At 41.2% G+C, this 21,603-nt stretch overlaps 1 protein-coding gene across 1 annotated transcript; it reads left to right on the top strand.

Moving 5' to 3' along the window:
• The first annotated feature begins 937 nt into the window (after positions 1-937).
• On the top strand, positions 938-20,777 carry LOC148896252 (uncharacterized). The gene is made up of 3 exons (XM_088999419.1): positions 938-1,252; positions 2,619-2,846; positions 20,600-20,777. The coding sequence occupies exons 1-3, from the start codon at positions 1,106-1,108 to the stop codon at positions 20,747-20,749; spliced, it is 525 nt and encodes a 174-aa protein (XP_088855545.1). The 5' UTR covers positions 938-1,105; the 3' UTR covers positions 20,750-20,777.
• Positions 20,778-21,603: the final 826 nt, after the last annotated feature.

Raw genomic sequence — 21,603 nt, 5'->3', positions numbered from 1 at the left:
CACTGAATTTCATCACAGTTCTTGACCGCTATCCTCTTCCTCGCATCCATGACTGTGTGTCCTTCCTCCACGGACAAACAGTGTTCTCCACCATCGATCTGGTAAGAGCCTACCACCAGATCCCTGTCGCGAAAGAGGATGTTTCGAAGACCACCCCATTTGGCTCGTTTGAGTCCCTCCGCATGCCATTTGGCCTACTACTACTACTACTACTACTACTACTACTACTACTACTACTACTACTAATAATAATAATAATAATAATAATAATATTATTATTATTATTATTATTATTATTATTATTATTATTATTATTAATACTTAATAATAAATGGTGAGTATAGTTTTGCTTTTATGATTGTTGCTGTGCCGATGACCATTTTGTGTTTGGGAGCCTTTTACTGAACGAGTTGCTTCTTCTGTAGCCCGGATAAATACAGAGGGTTGTGTCAGGAAGGGCATCCGACGTAAAAGCTTGCCAAAACAAACATGCGAATCAAACCTCTGAAGATGGAGGCCACTGATTCGCTGTGGTGACCCCTTCAAGGGAAAAGCTAAAAGGAAAAGAAAAAGACTTTTCGCCTTACACACTCTGTCTGGGAACCAATTAAGTTCGTAAGTTGAGGTCTCACTGTATTTGTGTAGGCATATAAATATCCTGGCTACATGTATGATATAAAAAAGAAGGACCATCTCGACTCTTTATTTTCCTAAATGCTTCGCGAAAGCGCTGAATATCTCAACAGGGTAAAATAGTAATTTCTTTGACGCTGCAGTGCAAAATGTCAGACTTGTTGCTGATTATTTTGACTTTTTGGGTATACACCGTGTAACGTTGAATAACCGGTCCCTGTCCATTCTTTTATTTTGAACGTCTCAAGAGGAAACGGGACTCGTATCTCGTGAAATTTGACATCTTAGAGGAAATACGCCCCCCACCCGTCCCTCTTCGTTTTGTCAAATCTCCAAACACCACTTGACCAAACTGGTTAACTTGCGAGGTGTTGCCAAAATTACAAATATCTATATATATTAAAACATAGTGTCATCGTCATAGACGTTTCGGGCTCATTTTTCGAGCTCTCCATTAAAAAAAGAGACCGTTATGGACCCCAGCGCCCCTCCGAATGAGAAGTCTTCCATGGGCCAGGCGCCCCCTCCGCCCTACCAGGACAATCCGTACCCGGGATACCGTCAACATGGGCCAGGGTACCCACAGCCTGTACCCAGCGGTTCCCCTCCTTATCCGCAGGTAACATTTACGCCACACTTGTAAACCTGTTTATCAAACATTGTTATTTTTATGTGCAAAGTATTTTTTTTTTTTACTTTTGGAGAATAATCAAACAAACGGACCTTATATATTTTGCTGGTAATTAAACGCAAGTAACCAATTGTTAGTTCCTTAGTTCATCTGAAACTAGTGCGGTAACTGAAGTAAGGCAAGATTTTACCTGGTAAAAATACGTACCAATATAACACACTTTAATTTGCCCATATTCTGCTTTATCCTCACTACTTTATATGCAGTTCAGCACACGTGGTCCCATCACCTGTAACTATGAAATACAGTTCACCTTGGTGACAACTCGTGCCAGTCATCCAAATCAGTCTCTTTCCTTTTAAAGGACAACCGACACTCCAGACAAGTTCTATCCAAAATTTGTAAAATCACTTCAAATGACTTATACTGAGCGTATTTTACAAAGATTCCACCGCATATAGTGATATTTTACGTTTTATGACTCGCGCTGAATATTCAGGAAGTCTTGTTTTTGAGTTGGATTGGATTGGATTTGCCTTTATTAGTCTCACAGTGGAGAAATTTACATTTCACAGCAGCAAAGTGATGAAAGGAATGAAAGTAGAAAAACAAAATACATGAGCTGCTGGAAAGGCAGCCACTCTCGCGCCTAACAACAAATAATATGACAGCATAGGGACAATATGACAAATCAAAGACACAGAGAGACATTCATTCTTCAGGACTTGCTGTACCCTCTTTGTGATGATGTGTTGTTGTGTTGATGGCTAAATTAGAAGGAAAACACATAAATAATGCGATAGTGAATCATTGTGTGTTGCACCAAGACTACGATTTGATTCTGGTTGACACAAATTCCCAGCAGACAAATCAGCCCATTTGCAATGGAGCTTTGTCGCCATCTTGTGCATCTTGTGGGATGCTACATTTCATCCAGATGCCTCAAAATGACATGGAATTACTTATTTCATTGATTGCAAACATTTATGCTTTCCTCTTCAGAACTATTTGAATCATATTCATAACTGGATGAGTAACAAGAAAGCATATTCTCCGAATCTGAAGCCATTGTTTTGATTCTCTAGCAAGGCAAGACGTCTTGGCGTGACATCACGAACAAGGGGGCGGGACCTTCTGAAACTGAAACTTTCTCAGATCATTTTGAAGTAGTTTTGGGAGACTAAGTTATTTTATGGTGTTTTTCATTTGACTAAAAATATCAACCTGCGTGTTTTGAGTATTTTAGATGCTATAAAACGTTTTTCTGATGTCAGTTAGGAAACAAAAAATGGTGTCGGTTGCCCTTTAAGGCTGACACTTTTGAGTAGAATTGACTATTGCGTGGCTCTGACAGGAGTCTGCATATCCGCCACCATATGGCGGTGCTCCCTACGGACAGCAACAGTACACGGCAGGTCAACAGTACCCACCTCAGCAAACAACAGTGACGGTCCAGCCCACGGTGTTTGTGACGCGAGGTCCTCTGGAGAACCCCGTCAATGACTACATGTGCTACTCCATCTTCACCTTGCTGTGCTGCTGCCTGCCACTTGGAATCGCCGCCCTCATCTACTCAATTAATGTGAGTTAAAGTCATTAGCAGTCTTTATCACCGTCCATTTGTTTTGTGGCCCTCGGTATATGCAAACAAATGATAATAACAACAAAATAAAATAGACACAAGATGCATTGCTTTTGTAAGAATGAAGGGAAATCGGCTCACAACACTGGCCAAGTGTTTTGCGAGGTGGTAATTTAGGACCCCAAAAATACAAACTCAGGCTGAGACAAAAACAAACACAGTGACACAACACAATGACCAGACCTCGACAGGGCGACAGGAACGTAGGGCTACCGCAAAGCTTGCCTCGCCCGTGATCAGGAGCCGAGTGCAAACGCAACATTTGCCTCGCTGGGGACAGGAACGGGTGGCAGTAGGACCAGACATCTGGTCCTGTGGGGTCCAGTTATGGTGATGCCATTCTGTTAAGGGTTTTGCGAGGTGGTAATGTCAGACCCCCAAATGCAGGGGGGCAGGGAGGAGCAGGGTAGACAAAAAATATAGTTAACAAAAAAGACAAAATATGGCAGACAGAAAGTCAAACAGTGACACAAAACAATGACCTGGGCAGGGAGTCATTTTAGCATAAACACAAATTAATGACACAATGACTAACAAGTGTATGGCATACTTTGTGTCATTATTTTGAATCAAGAAGCGCCCTACAGTGCTACATGTTGGTCACACACAGAACCACCCGATACAAGCACAAAAGAAAGGGATGCCGATGACCATTTTTACACGGGAAATACAATGTTTTAAATCCAACCAAATACTGATGAGGATTTTTAAAGGACAACCGACGTCTCCGGACAAGTTGTGTCCATAATTTGTAAAATGGCTTGAAGGGACTTCTACTGAGCGTATTTTAATAAGATTCCACCGCATATAGCTATATTTTACGTTTTAAGACTCTCTCTGAATATTCAGGAAGTCTTGTTTTTGAGTTGGTGACGAGTCCGTACGTGACGTCACGAAAGGACCGCCCCCTGACCGAAAAAAGACACATTGTAACAGTCCTTCCATCACGCCAATGTATCTTGCTGTACATGTTTGGTCTGAGAACCGTGTTGCACCCAAAGGCTGCCAGAAGAGGGCATCCAAGCTCCATATAAGGAATTTATGTGGAAGGAGAGGTGGCCACTGGAGGTCGCCATTTTGTGCCTCTTTTTTTTTGGGTGAGAGATTTTCCCCCAATGTTGCCTCAAAATGGCACATATAATTCTTTAATCGATTGCAAACATGTATGCGTTCCTCTTCAGAACTATTTGAATCATATTCATGAGAATCATGAAACACTGGACGTGATGTTATTCTGTCCATTTGTGCCAATGGATGGTCCTTACATGAGATTAGCCTTGATGTTGAGAGTGGTGTGGGAGCTGTACCTCAGGATGGGAGGTTTTGAATTTGGGACACATCGTCAGTAGTGTGCCAAAGAATCATTGGGTGTTTCGGCCTTTTAATCACTAGACACCCTCATCGATGGTGGCCAGCGACAGGTTGATCACGCCCGCGCTTGTCTCCCATGCCCAATCAGATGTTGAGAAGCTGGTGGGGGGGAGGGGTGTTGTGTCTTAGGTTGCTGTTCTATGAGCCCAACAAGGGTCCTTCCTCTTCATCCAGATTCACTGACTGCTTCTTTCTGCGGCTTCAGACTGATCTAACTGTGTGCCGCAGAAATGTAAATTTCAGGCAAGCCCAAAGTCATTGCCGTCGATTATTCATCAAGTACACTTTATGATTTAGAAAACCCCAGAAAAAAGTGAAGGGGAAAAGGTTCTATGAAACAAAGGGCCACCTCCAATCTCCTTTGCTGCAGACATTTAGGATACTCAGGATATTTCAACCAATCACATCAAATGTTCAGGGACATTGGACGGCGACAGCCCAGCCTATCTGACTTTGTTGTGATTGAGAGACATGGCATGAAATTCAAATAGAACAAAAAATGTAACAAGAACTGTAGAGCTCAGCACTCTTCATAAATCTCTTGGTAAATTAATTGTACACGTAGCATCGGACGCCAGGACGCAACTGTTGATCAGGTTCATTCACCGAAGTGTGTATAAAGGAAGAATACTGTACGTCTTGAGGGTAAAATACCAATTAATTGCTTCCATGTGGTCAGCTTTAGTAATTGACGACAAAAATGCTTTTGGACCTTTGTTTTCGTCAACTAATTAAGACCAAACTTCTCAAGTACTGACGAAACCACTCTAACATGCTGCGCGTTGTGCGTTTCCTTCAATGTGAACAATGAAACAACATTTCTTGATTTAAAGTCGTATTATAATAATAACCACCATTGGATCAGCAGCAAAGTTATGAAAAGCAAAACACAGGAGCTGCTGGAAAGGCAGCCACTCTCGCGGCGCCGTCTTGAAGTCAAAAGAACAAAAAAAAAAAAAAAACTAAATAACAAACAACATGACAACACAAAGACACAGAGAGACATTCATTCTTAAGCACTTCCTGTACCCTCTTTGTTACATAAAGCAGTTCCAGATGAAAGAGGAGAGGATCATAGCGTCTCTTCACCAGTGTGCCATCACCATATGTGGAGGAAATGAAACATTGTAATGGTTTCCCAAATTCATAAAGACCCCCGAGAGTAAACCGTAACTACAACGCAGCAAAAAAAACGAGTTTGACACCCATGCCTAAAAGCCTTCCATTTTTTTTCAAAAGCTAATCACACACCGTATAATGATGACTTATGTCCTTATACAGTAAAACCTCCGCTGACGAACGCTCCAGATCACGAACTTTTCGCCTCAAGAACATTAAATTCGTGAGCATATAGTCTCTGCTGAGGAACTAGTTTTCGGCGGAAGAACAAACCACACGGTCGAACAGCGCCACGGTCGCTGACGGACTAGTTTTTGGCGGATGAAACCAAAGTACGGTGTCCCAGTTCATCACCTCTTTTGTTTGAGTGTGGACGTGATTTTTTTGATCGACATTTTGGACCAGGGGTGGCCAACCAGTCAGAGACTAAGAGCCACATTTTTTACTATGTTACTGCAAAGAGCCACATCAAGATGGCGGTGCGTGAACACGCAGCAGCTCCACTCTCTCTCCCGGCAAATTGCTGTTTTTGTGTTTATTGTGTTTGTTAAAGTCATTATAAGTGCCTTGCACGCTGGGTCCGAGAGCACAGTAATTTCATCTGTGCTGTATGTCATGCATATGAGCATATTAGAGAATAACGCTGACTTTGATAAACATGGACACACATGAACACTCCATTGCCCCATCCCTCACACACACAGACCTCTGCTCAGACAGATTTATTATAAGTATCACCTTTTAAATACTCTTAAATTAGTCTTATCCATGTCACTGGTGACATGCCCGCTGGCTTTTAGCAGAGTGGAAAAATATGTTAAATCTCCCTTTTGAAAATGCGCCCTGAACAGCTTCAGTTTGTTGACAAACGCAAACACACTTTGTACCAAGTCAGGCAGAATTTATGACTTACCCTGCAGGGTAAGGTTCAGTTTGTCCAAGTGACACAGCGTGTCGACCAAAAAAAGCCAGATCCATAATCCACTCGTGGTCCGAGAGCACGGGATGGTCCTTGTCTTTCTCTTCCATGAACAGTTTCACGGCATCCAACAGCTCAAAAAAGCAAGAAAGTACTTTGCCTTTTGACAGCCACCTCACAGTGCAGTGCAGCGGCAGGTCACCTGGAAGCCCTTGGTCCAGCTCAGCGATGAGATTCTTGAATTGTCTGTGGTGAAGCGCATGAGTGCGGATGTAGTTGACGATTTGCATCACAGGCTTCATGACATTCTCTAAATTCAATGATTTAGACATGAGTTGCTCCCTGTGGATGATGCAGTGGAAATTCCAAAACTCAGGAAATGTTTGGTCAGCTTTGCACAGCCCCACAAGCCCGTTCACAGATCCGATCATGGCAGGTGCTCCATCCGTGGCTATTGCAGTCAGTTTTGGTATGGGCATATTTGCTTTTGCAAATGCAGCCATCATTGTTTCCTTCACATCTATGCCACGGGTTCTGTCTTTTAATGGCACAATATCAAGGAGTTCTTATTTGAGCACACAATCCTTTGTCACAGACCGTGCAAATATTGTCATAACTTTCATCCAATGCGACACTAAAATACTCAAGGTCAGAGTGCAGCTGTGATTCAATAGCAGTGCTAATGTCTGAAATTCTGCGTTCAACAGTGTGGCGGGACAGTTGGACATCTGCTACCATTTGTTTTAGTTTGTCATTTTCAGGAGACAAGATTTCAACAGCGTCACTGAGGCATTTCTTAATAAACTCCCCTTCGTTGTATGGCTTTTTAGACTGTCCAATGTTCCAAGCCAGTTTGTATGATGCAAGCGCTACGGTCTCTGGTTGCTTTGTAAATTTTTGGAAAAAAAATATCTGCTTTTCAGTCTGAGTTTTTAAAGTGACCAACTTCTACTTGCGAAGTTCAGTCCCTTTGGGGAATTCTTGGTCAATGTTCGCGTGGAGTGAGCTGAAGTGGCGCTGAAGATTTGACGCTTTGAAATGCGCCAATGACGCCTGACATATAAGGCAGAATGGCTTGCCCTTACACTCAACAAAAAAAATAAACTCTCCCACTCTGTTAAAAACGTCCTTTGTTCGTCTTCATATTTTCATTTTGCTGTGCATTTTTTCCCTACCATTTTGAGAGCGAACGTGACGCAAATGTTACGTCGTAAACAATTTGTGTCGAGTCTCTGACTCGTTGGCCACCCGTGGTTTACGACATAAATGATTGATTTTCATCTCACGCACATGCGTGTTTACGTCACATGGTCAGCTTGATACCGTAATTTCATGACTATCAGGTGCACTTAAAAGTCTTCACGACTCTCAGGTGCCCTTAAAAGTCTTAAATTTTCTCCAAAATGTGCAACGCGCGCTATGGTCGCGAAATTACGGTACATAGAGGATGAATGGCAGCGCCAGCCCCAAACTTTTTTTACGCTTGTCATGTGGACGCCCCTTATGAGTCGGCCCCTTAAGAGCCGCATGAAATCAGCCAAAGAGCCGTATGCGGCTCGGGAGCCGTGGGTTGGCCAGGCCTGTTTTGTATATATATGTATATACAGTAAAGTCTCGTTATATCGATATTCAAGGAAATCCGAAAAAATATCGATATAACCGGGACTATCGATATATCCGACCCTGTTTGCATGTAATTTTCTCCGTGCGTGCATAGAAATAGTATCGATATAACCGGGACTATCGATATATCCGATATCGATATAACGAGACTTTACTGTATATATATATATATATATGTATATATATATATATATATATATATATGTAAATATATATACAGTAAAGTCTCGTTATATCGATATTCAAGGGAGTCCGAAAAAATATCGATATAACCGGGACTATCGATATATCCGACTCTGTTTGCATGTAATTTTCTCCGCGCGTGCATAGAAATAGTATCGATATAACCGGGACTATCGATATATCCGATATAGATATAACGAGACTTTACTGTATATATATGTATATATATATACATATATACATATATATATAGATATATGTATATATATAGCCCTATATATAGCCCTCATCTCACCCCATATCTCTGCCAAGCTTTCTTTTGAAAGTCAACCAGAAGATTGAAACTCCAGGGTCCATTGTTGCTAACTATTTGCTGTCTGCTCATCCACTTTGCTCAAAAGTGAATGTCTGTCGCAGCAGGCTGCTTGCTTTGTGAAGATTCTGGAAAACAAGCAGATGCCCAAGATAAGAAAAAAAAGATTTTTGTGGTGCATTAATTGACCTGTGTTTCTGTTTTTATGGCTTGCTCATAAGACACCCTCCTAAAATCTGATGACCAAAAAGTTACAGTACAGACTTGCTTTAATTTCACATTGCTGATTATTAAACATAGATGCATGATCAAAATGAGATTAATATGGATTGCTATCAATGTGGAAAGACACCACTATTTTGTTACATTCATCCTGTAAGGCCCGATGAGCAATTAGATTTTTTTTTCCTGTTAAAGATGACGTTCACAAGCAAAATAAATGAATCATGGCTGAATTACCACTGTCAACTTTGGACTCCATGTTTCGAATTAGAAATTCATTAAAATAAAATGTAATTAATTTTTTGTCTTCCGGACTTGTCAAGTCAGGATTTTCAGATATACTTTTCAGAAGATCCTTGTATGATATTGATGCAATGCATCTTTCTTCAAGAACGGCTTTCACCATTTTTGCTCTTTGGCCAGATACTTATCATCTTGAAAAATGATTTGATTACCCCTAAACGTCCAACAACTGTGATTTTTTTTTTTTTCCAGACAATCATCTTCATAAATCTCATTGGAACAATACTAAACAACTGAAAATGACTTTAATTCAGTCATCCACTGTCCACGATTGCTTTTCCTTAGCTCAGAGAAAGCTTTTTCCCCATTTTTGGATGCTTTCCTCAACGTAAATTCCATCTCCCAGTGAGATGTTTTGCGACATTGTATGACGATTTACCTATTTTATGTGATGTTACTCCATTGGACATCTTATCATGTAATTGGTTTACAAGGTGCATTGAAGAAGTGTGATACTATTTGCCTTTGTTTCAATTGACAATCTCTTGTGTTGGTCCCATAATTTATGTCAATCCTAAAATGAAGGCAGGTAAACAGAGATACTAAGATTTCAAAGAAAATATACTCAATAGTCCTCTGTTATTTAGCGGACTATAAATCTTTCCTGTGTATAAGACCCACCAATCACAAAAAGCATAAGCAAAAAGAAGAAAAAAAAACAAATAGCACTGGACTATAAATTGCATTTTTGGGGGGGATTTATTTGATACAATCCAACACCAAGAACAAATGTGTTATCTTGAAAGGCAAATAAAATGCATAAATAATGAACTAAGAACATGTTCACATAACATACTGTATGAAGTGTTATTCAGAAAACTATTGTCATGATCTGGTTGGCGACCAACGGGGGGCGCTGTCGGCTCCGCCTGCACCTGCACAGGTGCTGGTCGTCCCGATCAGATTGGCGACCAGCGGGTAGCGACGTCAGCCCTGCCGGCAGCCTCGCAGGTGCTGGTCGTTATAATCAATGACACTTAAAAGGACACCTGGCACGATCATCCGGTGCCGATTCATTGTTTGTTTGCTGCTTGTTTGCTGCATGCATTGTGTACGTGTTTGTTTAACCTTGGCGGACTTTTACACTTGGTTTTCTTTTGCTACTTTGTATTTTTTTCATTCAGATCATTTTGATGTTTTACATTTTGTTACTGTCTCCCCAATGTACTGCTCTTTACAATTTTCATTCTTACAATGTATGGAATAAACTACATTACTTTGTTTTTCATTTGGTAGCCTATCTTTTGGATGCACTAATTTTTGCCTTAACGTGTTTATCGGTTTGAAATAAGTAGGAATTTTATGTTGCCAAAGGACTCTTTGTAATTTTTCAGAAACTCCTGCAATGTACGGTACTGCTACTCCTCTCCTTTTAGAATCTTGAGAATTATTGGTTTCGTTCGCTATTCTTTCTTTCTGACATTTGTTGAATGACCACTGAGGGTACCCACAGTTAGTGAGTGCTCTCCTGATATGTTTTGACTCCTTTTCTCTACCTTCAGTGCTAGTTGGTATTAGTTTAGCCCTATGCTGGAGGGTTCTGATAACTCCTAGTTTATGTTGTAAAGGGTGGTTAGAGTCAAAAAGTAAGTATTGGTCAGTGTGCGTAGCCTTCCTAAAGACTTCTGTTTTTAGCGCTCTGTCCTCTTTTATAATTACTTTACAATCCAAGAAGGCTAGTTGGTTCTCTTGAATGTCCTCACGAGTAAATTTAATGTTGAAGTCTACAGAGTTGAGATGATCTGTGAAGGATTGAATTTCTTGTTTCTTAATTATGACAAAAGTATCGTCCACATATCTAAACCAGTGTCTAGGTTTTGTCCCTGGGAAGGATGTGAGGGCCTGTTTCTCCATCTCTTCCATGTAAAGATTAGCCACTATGGGTGAAACTGGTGAGCCCATAGCACAACCATGGATTTGTATATAAAATGTTTCCCGAAATTGAAAATACGTAGTATTAAGGCAGATTTCTAATAATTGGCAGATGTGATCCGGTTTCAGTTTGGTTCTTTCATGCAGAGAAACATCCGCCAGCAGCCTCGTCCTCACCACTGAGACTGCTGCTGGGGTTGGGACAGATGTAAAGAGAGAAGTCACATCGTATGATGCCAAAGTTTCCTCAGGTTCCAATATGAGGTCAAAATCCTTCATTAATGCTGACCTTTATTTTAATACAATTTGTCAAACAACCTCCTGCTCAACAGGCACTAAATTCAATTAGCAGTAAACATTGAAGGCTATGTCTATATTGTTAGGGTGATACCATTGTGTGCTGACTATAACTGTAAACGACTCCAATTTTTCCTCATGTAAGCACACTCACAGATGATTGGATTGGATTTACCTTTATTAGTCTCGCAGTGGAGAAATTTACATTTCACAGCAGCAAAGTTATGAAAGTAGAAAAGCAAAACACGGGAGCTACTGGAAAGGCAGCCACTCTCGCGGCGCCGCCTTGAAGTCAAAAGAACAAAAAAAAACTAAATAACAAATAACATGACAACACAAAGACACAGAGAGACATTCACTGTCATCGCTGTATTGTTTATCAATGGAGGATCCGGTTTAACAATTAAGGACATGGTATCATTTGTCAACCATTTCCTGTTTGTATAGTTAAAAAAAAACTAAACAAAACAAGAATTTGAGTCTTGCGAATCAGATCCGGCCCACTCACAGGAGTGTAGAAAAAGGCCATGAAGTGTTAAGAAACCCACAAACTTTCCCCAACCCAAACTGGAAACAAACACCAATAAATAAAGGCAAAAAAGTCAGTACAGTATTACCTTGGTATTGAACGGACAAAGTATAGTGTTCATCCACATTTTTTGTTTAAAAAAGAAAACCAATAGATAGATGCACCATAATGAAAACTTCCATCCTTTCCCATCCTTTCCCATCCTTTACTGTAGCTCTTGTTGTAATTATTGTCAGTCACAAGAGAGTGAGAAGCTATCAAAGCCAGTTTGAAGCGAAAAAGTGGAAGTAAATCTTGGCCTGCTCATTGCTCAATTGCAGTGCAAAATGGAATAGACAAGCACATGAAGAACATGTAAAGTCCAAATTGGTGTGCATCACCCTAGACAGGAAAGTTATTATTTGAAAGGGGAACAATCCATGTAAGGTATAGAAATTCACTGTGGTCATCCATATCTAATGTAACAGTCAGTATACAGCTTGATACTGTTAGGTTATGTTACATACAATACAATACATATTGATTTTTACAGCGCTCTAACAACAGCTGTCGCTGTAACAAAGATCTTAACATGGACAACTATCATATCTAGGAAATAAAGCAGTCACAAAGATAGTAGAAAGAACCAGGGAGTAAAACTGTGATCAAGTCTGAATCATGCTAAGTCAAATGCCAAAGAGTACAAGTGGGCTTTCTGATGGGATTTTTTCATGTAATGAATTGTTCATTATCCTCGGGGATGACCCAGGACACGCTGGAGAGACTAAGTCTCGCAGCTGGTCTGGGAACGTCTCGGGATCCGCCAGGATGAGCTGGAAGGAGTGGCTGGGGAGATGGAAGTCTAGGTTTCCCTACTGTAGCTGCTACCCCTGCGACCTGACAAAACGAACACAAAAGACAAAACATAAATAGTCACATGTAAAATGAATGGATGGATTGGATTAAATTGGATTTGAATGGATAGACTTTCATCATGAAATATCTATCAGTTAGCATTTGTTTAAGTCTACCGGTCTGTAGGGATGTCATATGTTAGTTGGAGGACCTCAAAATTGGTGATGGCACACAAATCACGAAAGCTTTATGTTGACACTCAAACTGAAAGACCAAATGGGCGCTGACCCATACAATATCTTCATTTCATTTCATTTCATTTGTTTTGTGAAATTGCAACTGTCAGAAGCCAAGAAGAAATTAAAAAAAATGGGAAGAGACACAGATATTCGAAGCAAAAGGACTGTGTCAGGGTCATTATTTCGGAAATACTAACACAGTAAGATCTGATTTGCTTGTTGCCAGTGCAACAGAAATGACTGAATGAAGGACAGCACACTTGCAGTAAAAGAAAAAAATACACACTATCACCGGATGTGTGTTTATACAGTATAACCGTGGAGTCAGGACTTTGCTCTTTGTCCTATTCAAACCATTGAGGATTAGTTGTCCTTCAGTATATGAAGGATCAAATATCATGGGGCTTCAGTGGGGCAGTTGCAGTGACAAGGCTCACTCTATAAATAGAATGCCTGTCAGTAATCATGGAAATCATGCTTGGAAGGATGTTGCAATCAGAGAGAGAGAGAGAGAGAGAGAGAGAGAGAGAGAGAGAGAGAGAGAGAGAGAGAGAGAGAGAGAGAGAGAGAGAGAGAGAGAGAGAGAGAGAGAGAGAGAGAGAGAGAGAGAGAGAAAACTGATAAATTGTTAACAACACAAATTCAACAACAAAGACAATGGCCTTACTGTTATCTTCTTGTACCTTGCAGTGGCGATGATAACCATCTGTGGTTCTCATTGTGTAATAGAGTGTTTACCATTATCCTCTCATAGCAACACTGCAAAGAGTTCACTCAACCACATCCGCAATGCATAGTGTTGAAAAGTGAACAAATCAACAACATCCATGGTGTATTTGGCCTTCCCCTGATAGATGAGTGCATGTTTAATGTGAAATCAATTCAACAGTCATTTTAGCATGGCGCAAAAATTATTTTTGCTTTCAACCGGAAGGATTTTGAGATTGTTCTGGGTTCATGCTGAATAATGCTAAGGAAATTCTAAATACAGAATCCTGTAGTTCATCTGTACAAGAGGGGTCCTGTGACCAGAATCATCAAGCACTTCTTTGTTCCCCAAATCATCAGCTTGCTCGCACTGTGTTGCAAGTAAGGACCACGGACAATATCAGCTACTGTTTGTCCTCTCAGCTTAATGGCTGAAAATATGATTAGTATTTCCCATCCTCACGAGGGGCCCTGCGACTGCCTCCAAAGTACTAATCATCATTAAGTGCAGGATTCAAAATAACACAGACCTAAACTAGGTTATCAGTTCAGGTGGTTTAAGGACATTTTAAAATTGTAAAAATGTGTTGATTAGACTTCAATAAGTGTAATTAACCCAAAAGTCAGTAACACGCACAAGCTCACAAGGTAGTACATTTACTGTATGTGCTTTTACATGGCGTTCCCCCCCCAGTACTTTGTAGCAGCTGACACAAAGAGGGGGGCTTACCTAACCATTGATAGCTTAGAAGGCAATGTTGACACCGCACAGGTTTTCTGAATGGCACTGTACAAGTAGGTTTGGGGGCAGGGGCATGTTTCATGTACAGTGAGACCTCAACTTACGAACGCCTTATAATACGAACTTTTGATCATACGAACGTCAAATTTATTAACATTAAGCCTTATAATACGTACTATTTTCATAATACACACCCACCACGGCCGGTCCATCAAGCACACGACCTTCGGATCTGGCGAAAGTGATCTTCGGCAGAAGCACGACCGAACAGCGCGGTGCTACTTTCCATGCCCCTTCTCATTGAATGCACACGTCGATCGCCTACTTGGAGCTTTTTGCTGATAATGTTACTATTATGGGACCGGAAAATAAACACCACAGGCTCGTGTTCAGCCTCAGTTCAAATGTGGTGCGTTACTATGAATAAATTGAAGAAACTACCAGCCGTATACGTCTACTCTGCTCTGTTTATTTGTCATCCAAGACTTGGGGTGCGTTCAGGTTCGAGAATAGCGCACGACTTCTTAAGACTCTAGGCTGTTTGGAAAGCATTGTCTAACTGAATGAGCGGTGACAAACACTTCCCAACGTTTTTGTGTTGCTACACTTGAACGCACCCCTCTGTCAAGTTGCGATAGAAGTGATTGTGATTGGCTAAACGGTAGAGTCATGTGTCATGGTAAGCCAATCAGAGCTAGTGTTTTCACACACACACCGGAACAGCGTGTCAATAGTCACGCTAAATTGTCACATGCGAGTTGACAGCTCGGGCGTGGCCTACGTTCGCGACACTTCATTTCATTGTCGTTCTGCAATTTCATTACATTTCATTTCAACGAGTCACTGTCACCTCACCAGTGACATGATTACTACGGAAGTTCATCGCTACGTCTTGTGCTCCAAGTGTTTGCTTGTGCTTCAAGTGTTTGCTTTGCACTAGGTGATTGTTAGACGCGAGTGTGCCATTTTATTCGCCCCGCCCGCCTTCTTTTGTCGGGTTTGATTCCGCGTCCGTGGAATCATCGGACTCGAGCCTTTTCTTGTCATAAAATCTCTGCCAGCATCTACGGGACTCGAAGTGAATGCAGATGACATCGAGGAGCTTGTTGCTGACCATAATGAGGTCATCAACACAGAGAGTTTGATTTGCCTTCAAGAGGACAAGCAGAAGCAGGCCATTCAACAGTTGATGTGCAGGCTTTTATTGAACAGTTCCATTCAGAAAAGGCTATAAGAATCCTCAACATGATGAATGATAATGTGATGCCTCAGTTTCGTGAGACCTTACAAGTCAGAAAGCAACAGGTGTCAATTTAGAGCCATCAATGACCATCACAAATGTAAATAAAGTGACTTTATTATACAGTGCAGTGTATTTCTTTCATTACAATACAATAGCACATTTATTATACATAGGATAAGGTAGGTTGTGTGTAGTTTTAAGGCTTATTTAGTTGAAAAGTTTATGGAAACCCGGGAACGGATTATTCCCATTTTAATGGTTTCCTATGGGATTTTTTTTTTGAGATACACACTTTTCGCCTTACACACTCTGTCTGGGAACCAATTAAGTTCATAAGTTGAGGTCTCACTGTATCTTGCTGAGCAATAACACTGGCCAACAGAATATTAGTCAAATGTGTAATTATAGATAGAATTTACTACTACTACTTTCATTTTTACTTTCATTCCTTTCATCACTTTGCTGCTGTGAAATGTAAATTTCTCCACTGTGAGACTAATAAAGGCAAATCCAATCCAATCCAATCCAATTTAATGACCAAAAAAGTCTCAAAGGGCTTTACATCCCCACACTTGATTGACATCCCTTGCTTGATCTTAAGGAAGATCAAATCAAAAAGAAAATATTTGTGGGAAAGTGAGAAACCATGAGAAGGGGCCGCAGATGCAGGAGTCCTCCTTCAAGGTTACAATGGATGCTGAGTGGGCAACTTTTTACACATTGGATGATGCTGCACAATATTAGTTGAAGTGTTGTGAAAGTCCAGTCATTCAGATGAAGTGCCAGTTGGTTAACACGGCGCCTCCAAGGAGGTTGTCAACCTCCGTTCTTGTCCTAGACGGTTAGTGCAGAATGCAGACAATGACTTCCAATTTGATCAGCGATCAAGGGGCTGTTGAAAGAATGGAATCGTTTTTCTGTCCCAAAACATGTTTTTGAGGCGGATTTGAACAATATTTTTACAATTTCATTTCGGCTTTGAATTAAGTTTGACCCAGGTGACACCGTGATTATCTGCTGAGCACGTCTACCTCCCATTTGATTCAAGGGTCCCAACTTCCCTGAATGGAGATTGCATGTTCTCCCTACACCTGCACGGCTTTTCTTGGAATATTTCAGCTTTCTGCCAGATTCCAAAATCATGCATGGTCGGCCTCTAAATTGTCCTTTGGTGTTATTGTGGTGTGTGTTATTTGGTGTTATGTGAATTGTCGTTGTTTGTCTATGTGTGCCCTGGGATTGGTTGGCATCCATTTCACAGTGTACCCCACCTGCTGCCCGAAGACATCTTAAAGGCGGCTCTATCTCTTACGAAGGGATGCATTTACGCATTTTGACAGCCACTGGCGCAACTTTGTAACTCCGTTTCGCCAGCACCCCCGCAAGTCTATTACGATTGGCACATATTGCGACATGATCTGCGGCACATATGACATACTTCTGTTGCACATTCAGAGGTTCTATCTTTCGTCGTCTGCCATCTTGCCTTACCGATATCAAGCCATAATCACCTTGTATTTGTGTCGGGGCATTCCAAAGTCATGGTAGAGGATATATCGGGCTTTTCCGTGATCCGCCGGAAACTGCCCAAAGGGAGTTGGATTAGTCCAGAAATGTCAAACTCAGCCCCACAGGCCAATTTTGGCCCACACTACAAATATATTTGGCCCGCGAGATGATTTCAAATATGTCTTACATCTGGCCCACCGACCAGTTATACAACAGCGCACGTACCGCTAAAGGTGCCTACACATTGAAAGCGTCGACCGCTGGGTCAGCGCAGCCATTCATTGCGCATGTGCGATGTCGGCGATAGAGGGTCGCGCCAGGGTGGCGTTTGACGTCCGATTTAAAACATTTTTAATTCGAGCGTCAAAACGCTCTGATGACATTTACTTGCGGCCAATAAAAGAGCAGCCGGTGCTGGGGGCGATTAAAGAAGTCCTTCCGTATCAATTCGAGCCGTATGCAAGCGAACATATTTTAATATTCTGGATTACCAGCTGATTACGGATTTACCATGATTACCAATTAACCTGTACAGAGCACCAACACCGAATGTGTACATGTATGTATGCCTATTGGGCGACGGTTCGGTTTCCCACGATTCAAATCACAATATTTGGCTCACGATTCGATTCACGATACATGAAGCTCCGTGAATTAGCAATATAGCATCGACTTCGGTCGTATGTGGCATCAATACACTTACCTTGGACCTCTCCCGTTTGGCAAACGCTGTGCGGGGACTTTTAGTTGGGGGCAGTACGCCTGTTCCATATATTGTTAAGGATACTTTCCTTTCAAATATTGTAGGGATTGCTCCCGCTTTTAACCGGTGTTTGAACCTAACATTCGGTCCTAACTCTCTCATCTTGGATTCCTGTATTTCGAAACAATCTTCTTCATAATAAGCACTACAAACAAATGAATGCTTTGTGGCCTTCCACCCTGCTCTGGTTCGTTGGACTTGTCTTTCCCATTCCGCCAAAATGACTGGTTTGTCCGCTGGGAATTTGTGTAAACTTACACCTTCTTTATGCATGTTACCGCAATTGGCTGCCACAAAACGATTCACCATCATGTTATTTATGTAGTTTTCCTTGTAATTTTGTGCTCAACACGGTGTTTTCAGACTAAACAAAATAACAAATATATGCACTTGAAATCTCCTGTGTATCGCTTTCTCCCTCAATCCACAATGTCAACAAACAACAGGCCTGCCTTAGGGGGTTCCTAAAGATACATCACTTCCGGCATCTTCATGAACTCGAAAACAGGACCCCTTGAATATTCAGCGAATGTAATTAATTTATATATATATATGTCTGGGGCGGCCCGGTAGTCGAGTGGTTAGCACACCGGCTTCACAGTGCAGAGGTCGCCGGTTCGTGTCCCGGTTCGGCCTCCCTGTGTGGAGTTTGCATGTTCTCCCCGGTCCCGCGTGGGTTTTCTCCGGGTACTCCGGTTTCCTCCCACACTCCAAAAACATGCACTGCAGGCAGATTGACCACTCCAAATTGTCCCTAGGTGTGAGTGTGAGAGTGACTGTTGTATGTCTTTGTGTGCCCTGCGATTGGCTGGCAACCAATTCAGGGTGTCCCCCGCCTCGTGCCCGAAGACAGCTGAGATAGGCTCCAGCAACCCCCGCGACCCTAATGAGGAATAAGCGGTACGGAAAATGAGATGAGATGTGTAAGCTCTCAGTCGTACAGGAGTGGTCCATCGAAGGTTTCGGGCGTTTCGCCTCCTATCCAAGAGACTTCGTCAGCGAACTAAAGTCTGACTGGTCGTATCGGCCCCATTTATATATCCCTAATGTCCAGCCATGGCGGCGCCGGACACAGCTATGATAGGTCCCTACTCTCAGGTTGGGGGGAGCAGAGGACCACTCCCTGTGGCCCCACTGATTGTTCCTACATTCCTGACTAACGACTGGCCCATTTCCCCCACTCCCACCGGTATCCTCTCCTTTTTGTATCTTGAGAATTATTGGTTTCATTCCCTATTCTTTCTTTCTTTTCTTTCTGATATATATATATATATATATATATATATATATATATATATATATATATATATATATATATATATATATATATATATATATATATATATATATGCGGTGGAATCTTTGTAAAATTCGGTCAATATAATAAATAAATTTAAAAAATACATTCGGTCAATATAATAAATAAATGTACAAATTATGGACGCAACTATGTCGAGAGGTGTATCTATTGTCCTTTAAAGGACAACTGACGTCTCCGGACAAGTTGTGTCCATAATTTGTAAAATGGCTTCAAATTACTTTTACTGAGCGTATTTTACAAAGATTCCACCGCATATAGCTATAGTTTACGTTTTAAGACTCGCGCTGAATATTCAGGAAGTCTTGTTTTTGAGTTGGTGACGTCACTATAGGACCGTAAAAAAGACGCATTCTATCACGTCAATGTATTTTGATGTACTTGTTTGGTCTGGGGACCCCGTGTTGCACCCAAAAGAGGGCGTCCAAGCGCCATATATCAGCCTGTGGAAACGGAGGCAGCCACAGGAGGTCACCATTTTGTGCCTCTTTTTTTTAGGTGAGAGATTTCCCCCCAATTTTGCCTCAAAATGGCACAAATACATTCTTTAATCGATTGCAAAAATGTATGCTTTCCTCTTCGGAACTATTTGAATCATATTCATAACTGGATGTGTAACAAGAAAGCATATTATCCGAATCTGAAGCCATTGTTTTGATTCACTAGCAATGCAAGACGTCTTGGCGTGACGTCAAGAACTGGGGGCGGGACTTTCTGAAAATGCCCATTTCGCAGCTCAATTTTTTGCAGATTTTGGACACAAGTCATTTTTTATTGGTGTTTTGCATCTGGCTAAAAATGTCATACTGTGTGTTTTGGGTATTTTAGATGCTATAAAACGTTTTTATGATGTCAGTTAATAAACAAAAAAGTGACGTCGGTTGTCCTTTAAGACAATTTGCATTTAACTTGATTGCTTTGTATTAGTGATGTGTCGTTTGAGAACGAGCCGGTAATGGGAGCCCACTTTTTTCCCCTCTATTCTCTGCCCCGTCTTCGGTTAAGGCCGCACGTCCTTGGTCAAGATCCGTGGTAGAAGGGGAGGGGGGAATTACAGACACACGCAGCAGTGAGGAGAAGGGGGAGAGGTTAGAAAAACACTTCGATGTGTGACACAATTTAGCAGAGCAGCTGGGGACGTGCATGACTCATTTCTTTTGGAGCCATTTGAGCAGTCACTGGAGATCAGTGTAGACAGATACGGTCGACAAATGTTATGACATTATGCTGTTATTATTCAATTATTATCATTTTTACTAGTTTGTATTATAGCATTATTAATATGAAAAGCAAATTAGTGACAGCTAGACCAGAGTAACCACCGGGAAAGCTAAAGTTCGTGAATGCTCTCTGTGTACATATAAATAAAAATATTTGATATAGTGTATTTTTTACATGATTACTTCGTTTTTCACATAATTGTACATGATTTTTGGTAGTTAATTAATTTAAGCAAAAAAAAAATGAAGAGCCATTTGGGAGCCAAAAGAACCAGCTCTCTGAAAGTAGCTGGAATTCCCATCACTACTTTGTATCTCTTTTCATGGCATTTCTTTTTGTTTTTTCTTTCTTTTTTTTAACACTAGACCCGGGAATCGAACCACAGTGGGGACCAGCTGACGGCCGAGCGATGCAGCCGGACTGCCAGGACCCTAAACCACGTGGCCTTGGGACTCGGCATCGGAGGCATCCTCCTACTGATTGTCTACGTTGTGGTTTTTGTGGCCCTGGTGTAAATGGTTAATAAAAATGTCGCATCATCCAGTTCCTTATTTTCTAACCAAATCAGTTCACCGTGGCCATTATGTTGAAGTCACTTGATTGTCTGTTAATTAAACAAAACATATACAGCATATTACTTCTGTCGGACATTTGATCTGACGTGCCTTGTTTTTTTTTTAGGAGAAATATTTTGACTAATACTGTATTTGAGCCGGGTGGAACATCAGCTTCTTTCCAACAAGCTTCATTGGCATTTTACTCTGTGTTAAAACACCAGATTTCTTTTATATCAAGCTAATCTTATAGAACAGGGGTGTCAAAGTCATTTTTTGGCGCGCGCCACATTGTAGTTATGGTTTCCTCTCGAGGGCCGTTATGAATTTGGGGAACCCATTAGAATGTTTAAATCCCTTCAAATATTACATATAGAGCACACAGAAAATTAATGAATAACTCGTTTTTAAATCTGAAGTCAAGAATAATGACTTTTATTGTGGTTGACATCCAAAAATATGAAATTTTGGCTCAGATTTTAGCAATCATCATGGAATTTAACAAGTTTGATTTGCTTTCACGGGCCGAAAAAAATGATGTGGCGGGCGGGATTTGGCCCGCGGGTCTTAACTTTGACTTTTTGAAATAAAAAATAGAATGGTCCTGCAAGACTGTGTTTCCAATCCATCGTCATGCATAATAATAGCCTCAAGAGGGCAATCAAACCTTTACCTGAACATCTGCTATTCTTCTTTTTGAAGACAAAAATGCTTCCCCTGTCCCTGATACACAAAACAAGTAAGAACTCACACCATACTTTTGGGAGGAATTTGAATTTTCCCTTGAGAGATGTTAAAGAATACTTTTTAAAAAG

This window comes from Hippocampus bargibanti, linkage group LG06 (assembly GCF_051943395.1).
Source record: "Hippocampus bargibanti isolate YZ-2025 linkage group LG06, ASM5194339v1, whole genome shotgun sequence".
NCBI lineage: Eukaryota > Metazoa > Chordata > Actinopteri > Syngnathiformes > Syngnathidae > Hippocampus > Hippocampus bargibanti.
The sequence above is the reverse complement of the archived record's forward strand: the minus strand, read 5'-3'. Positions and strand labels throughout refer to the sequence as shown.

Excerpts from the sequence above, each read along its gene's own strand:
- LOC148896252 (XM_088999419.1), top strand. The coding sequence starts at position 1,106 with ATGGACCCCAGCGCCCCTCCGAATGAGAAGTCTTCCATGGGCCAGGCG. Across the intron at positions 1,253-2,618 it reads GTTCCCCTCCTTATCCGCAG|GAGTCTGCATATCCGCCACC; the intron begins GTAACATTTACG and ends TGGCTCTGACAG. Across the intron at positions 2,847-20,599 it reads CCCTCATCTACTCAATTAAT|ACCCGGGAATCGAACCACAG; the intron begins GTGAGTTAAAGT and ends TTTTAACACTAG.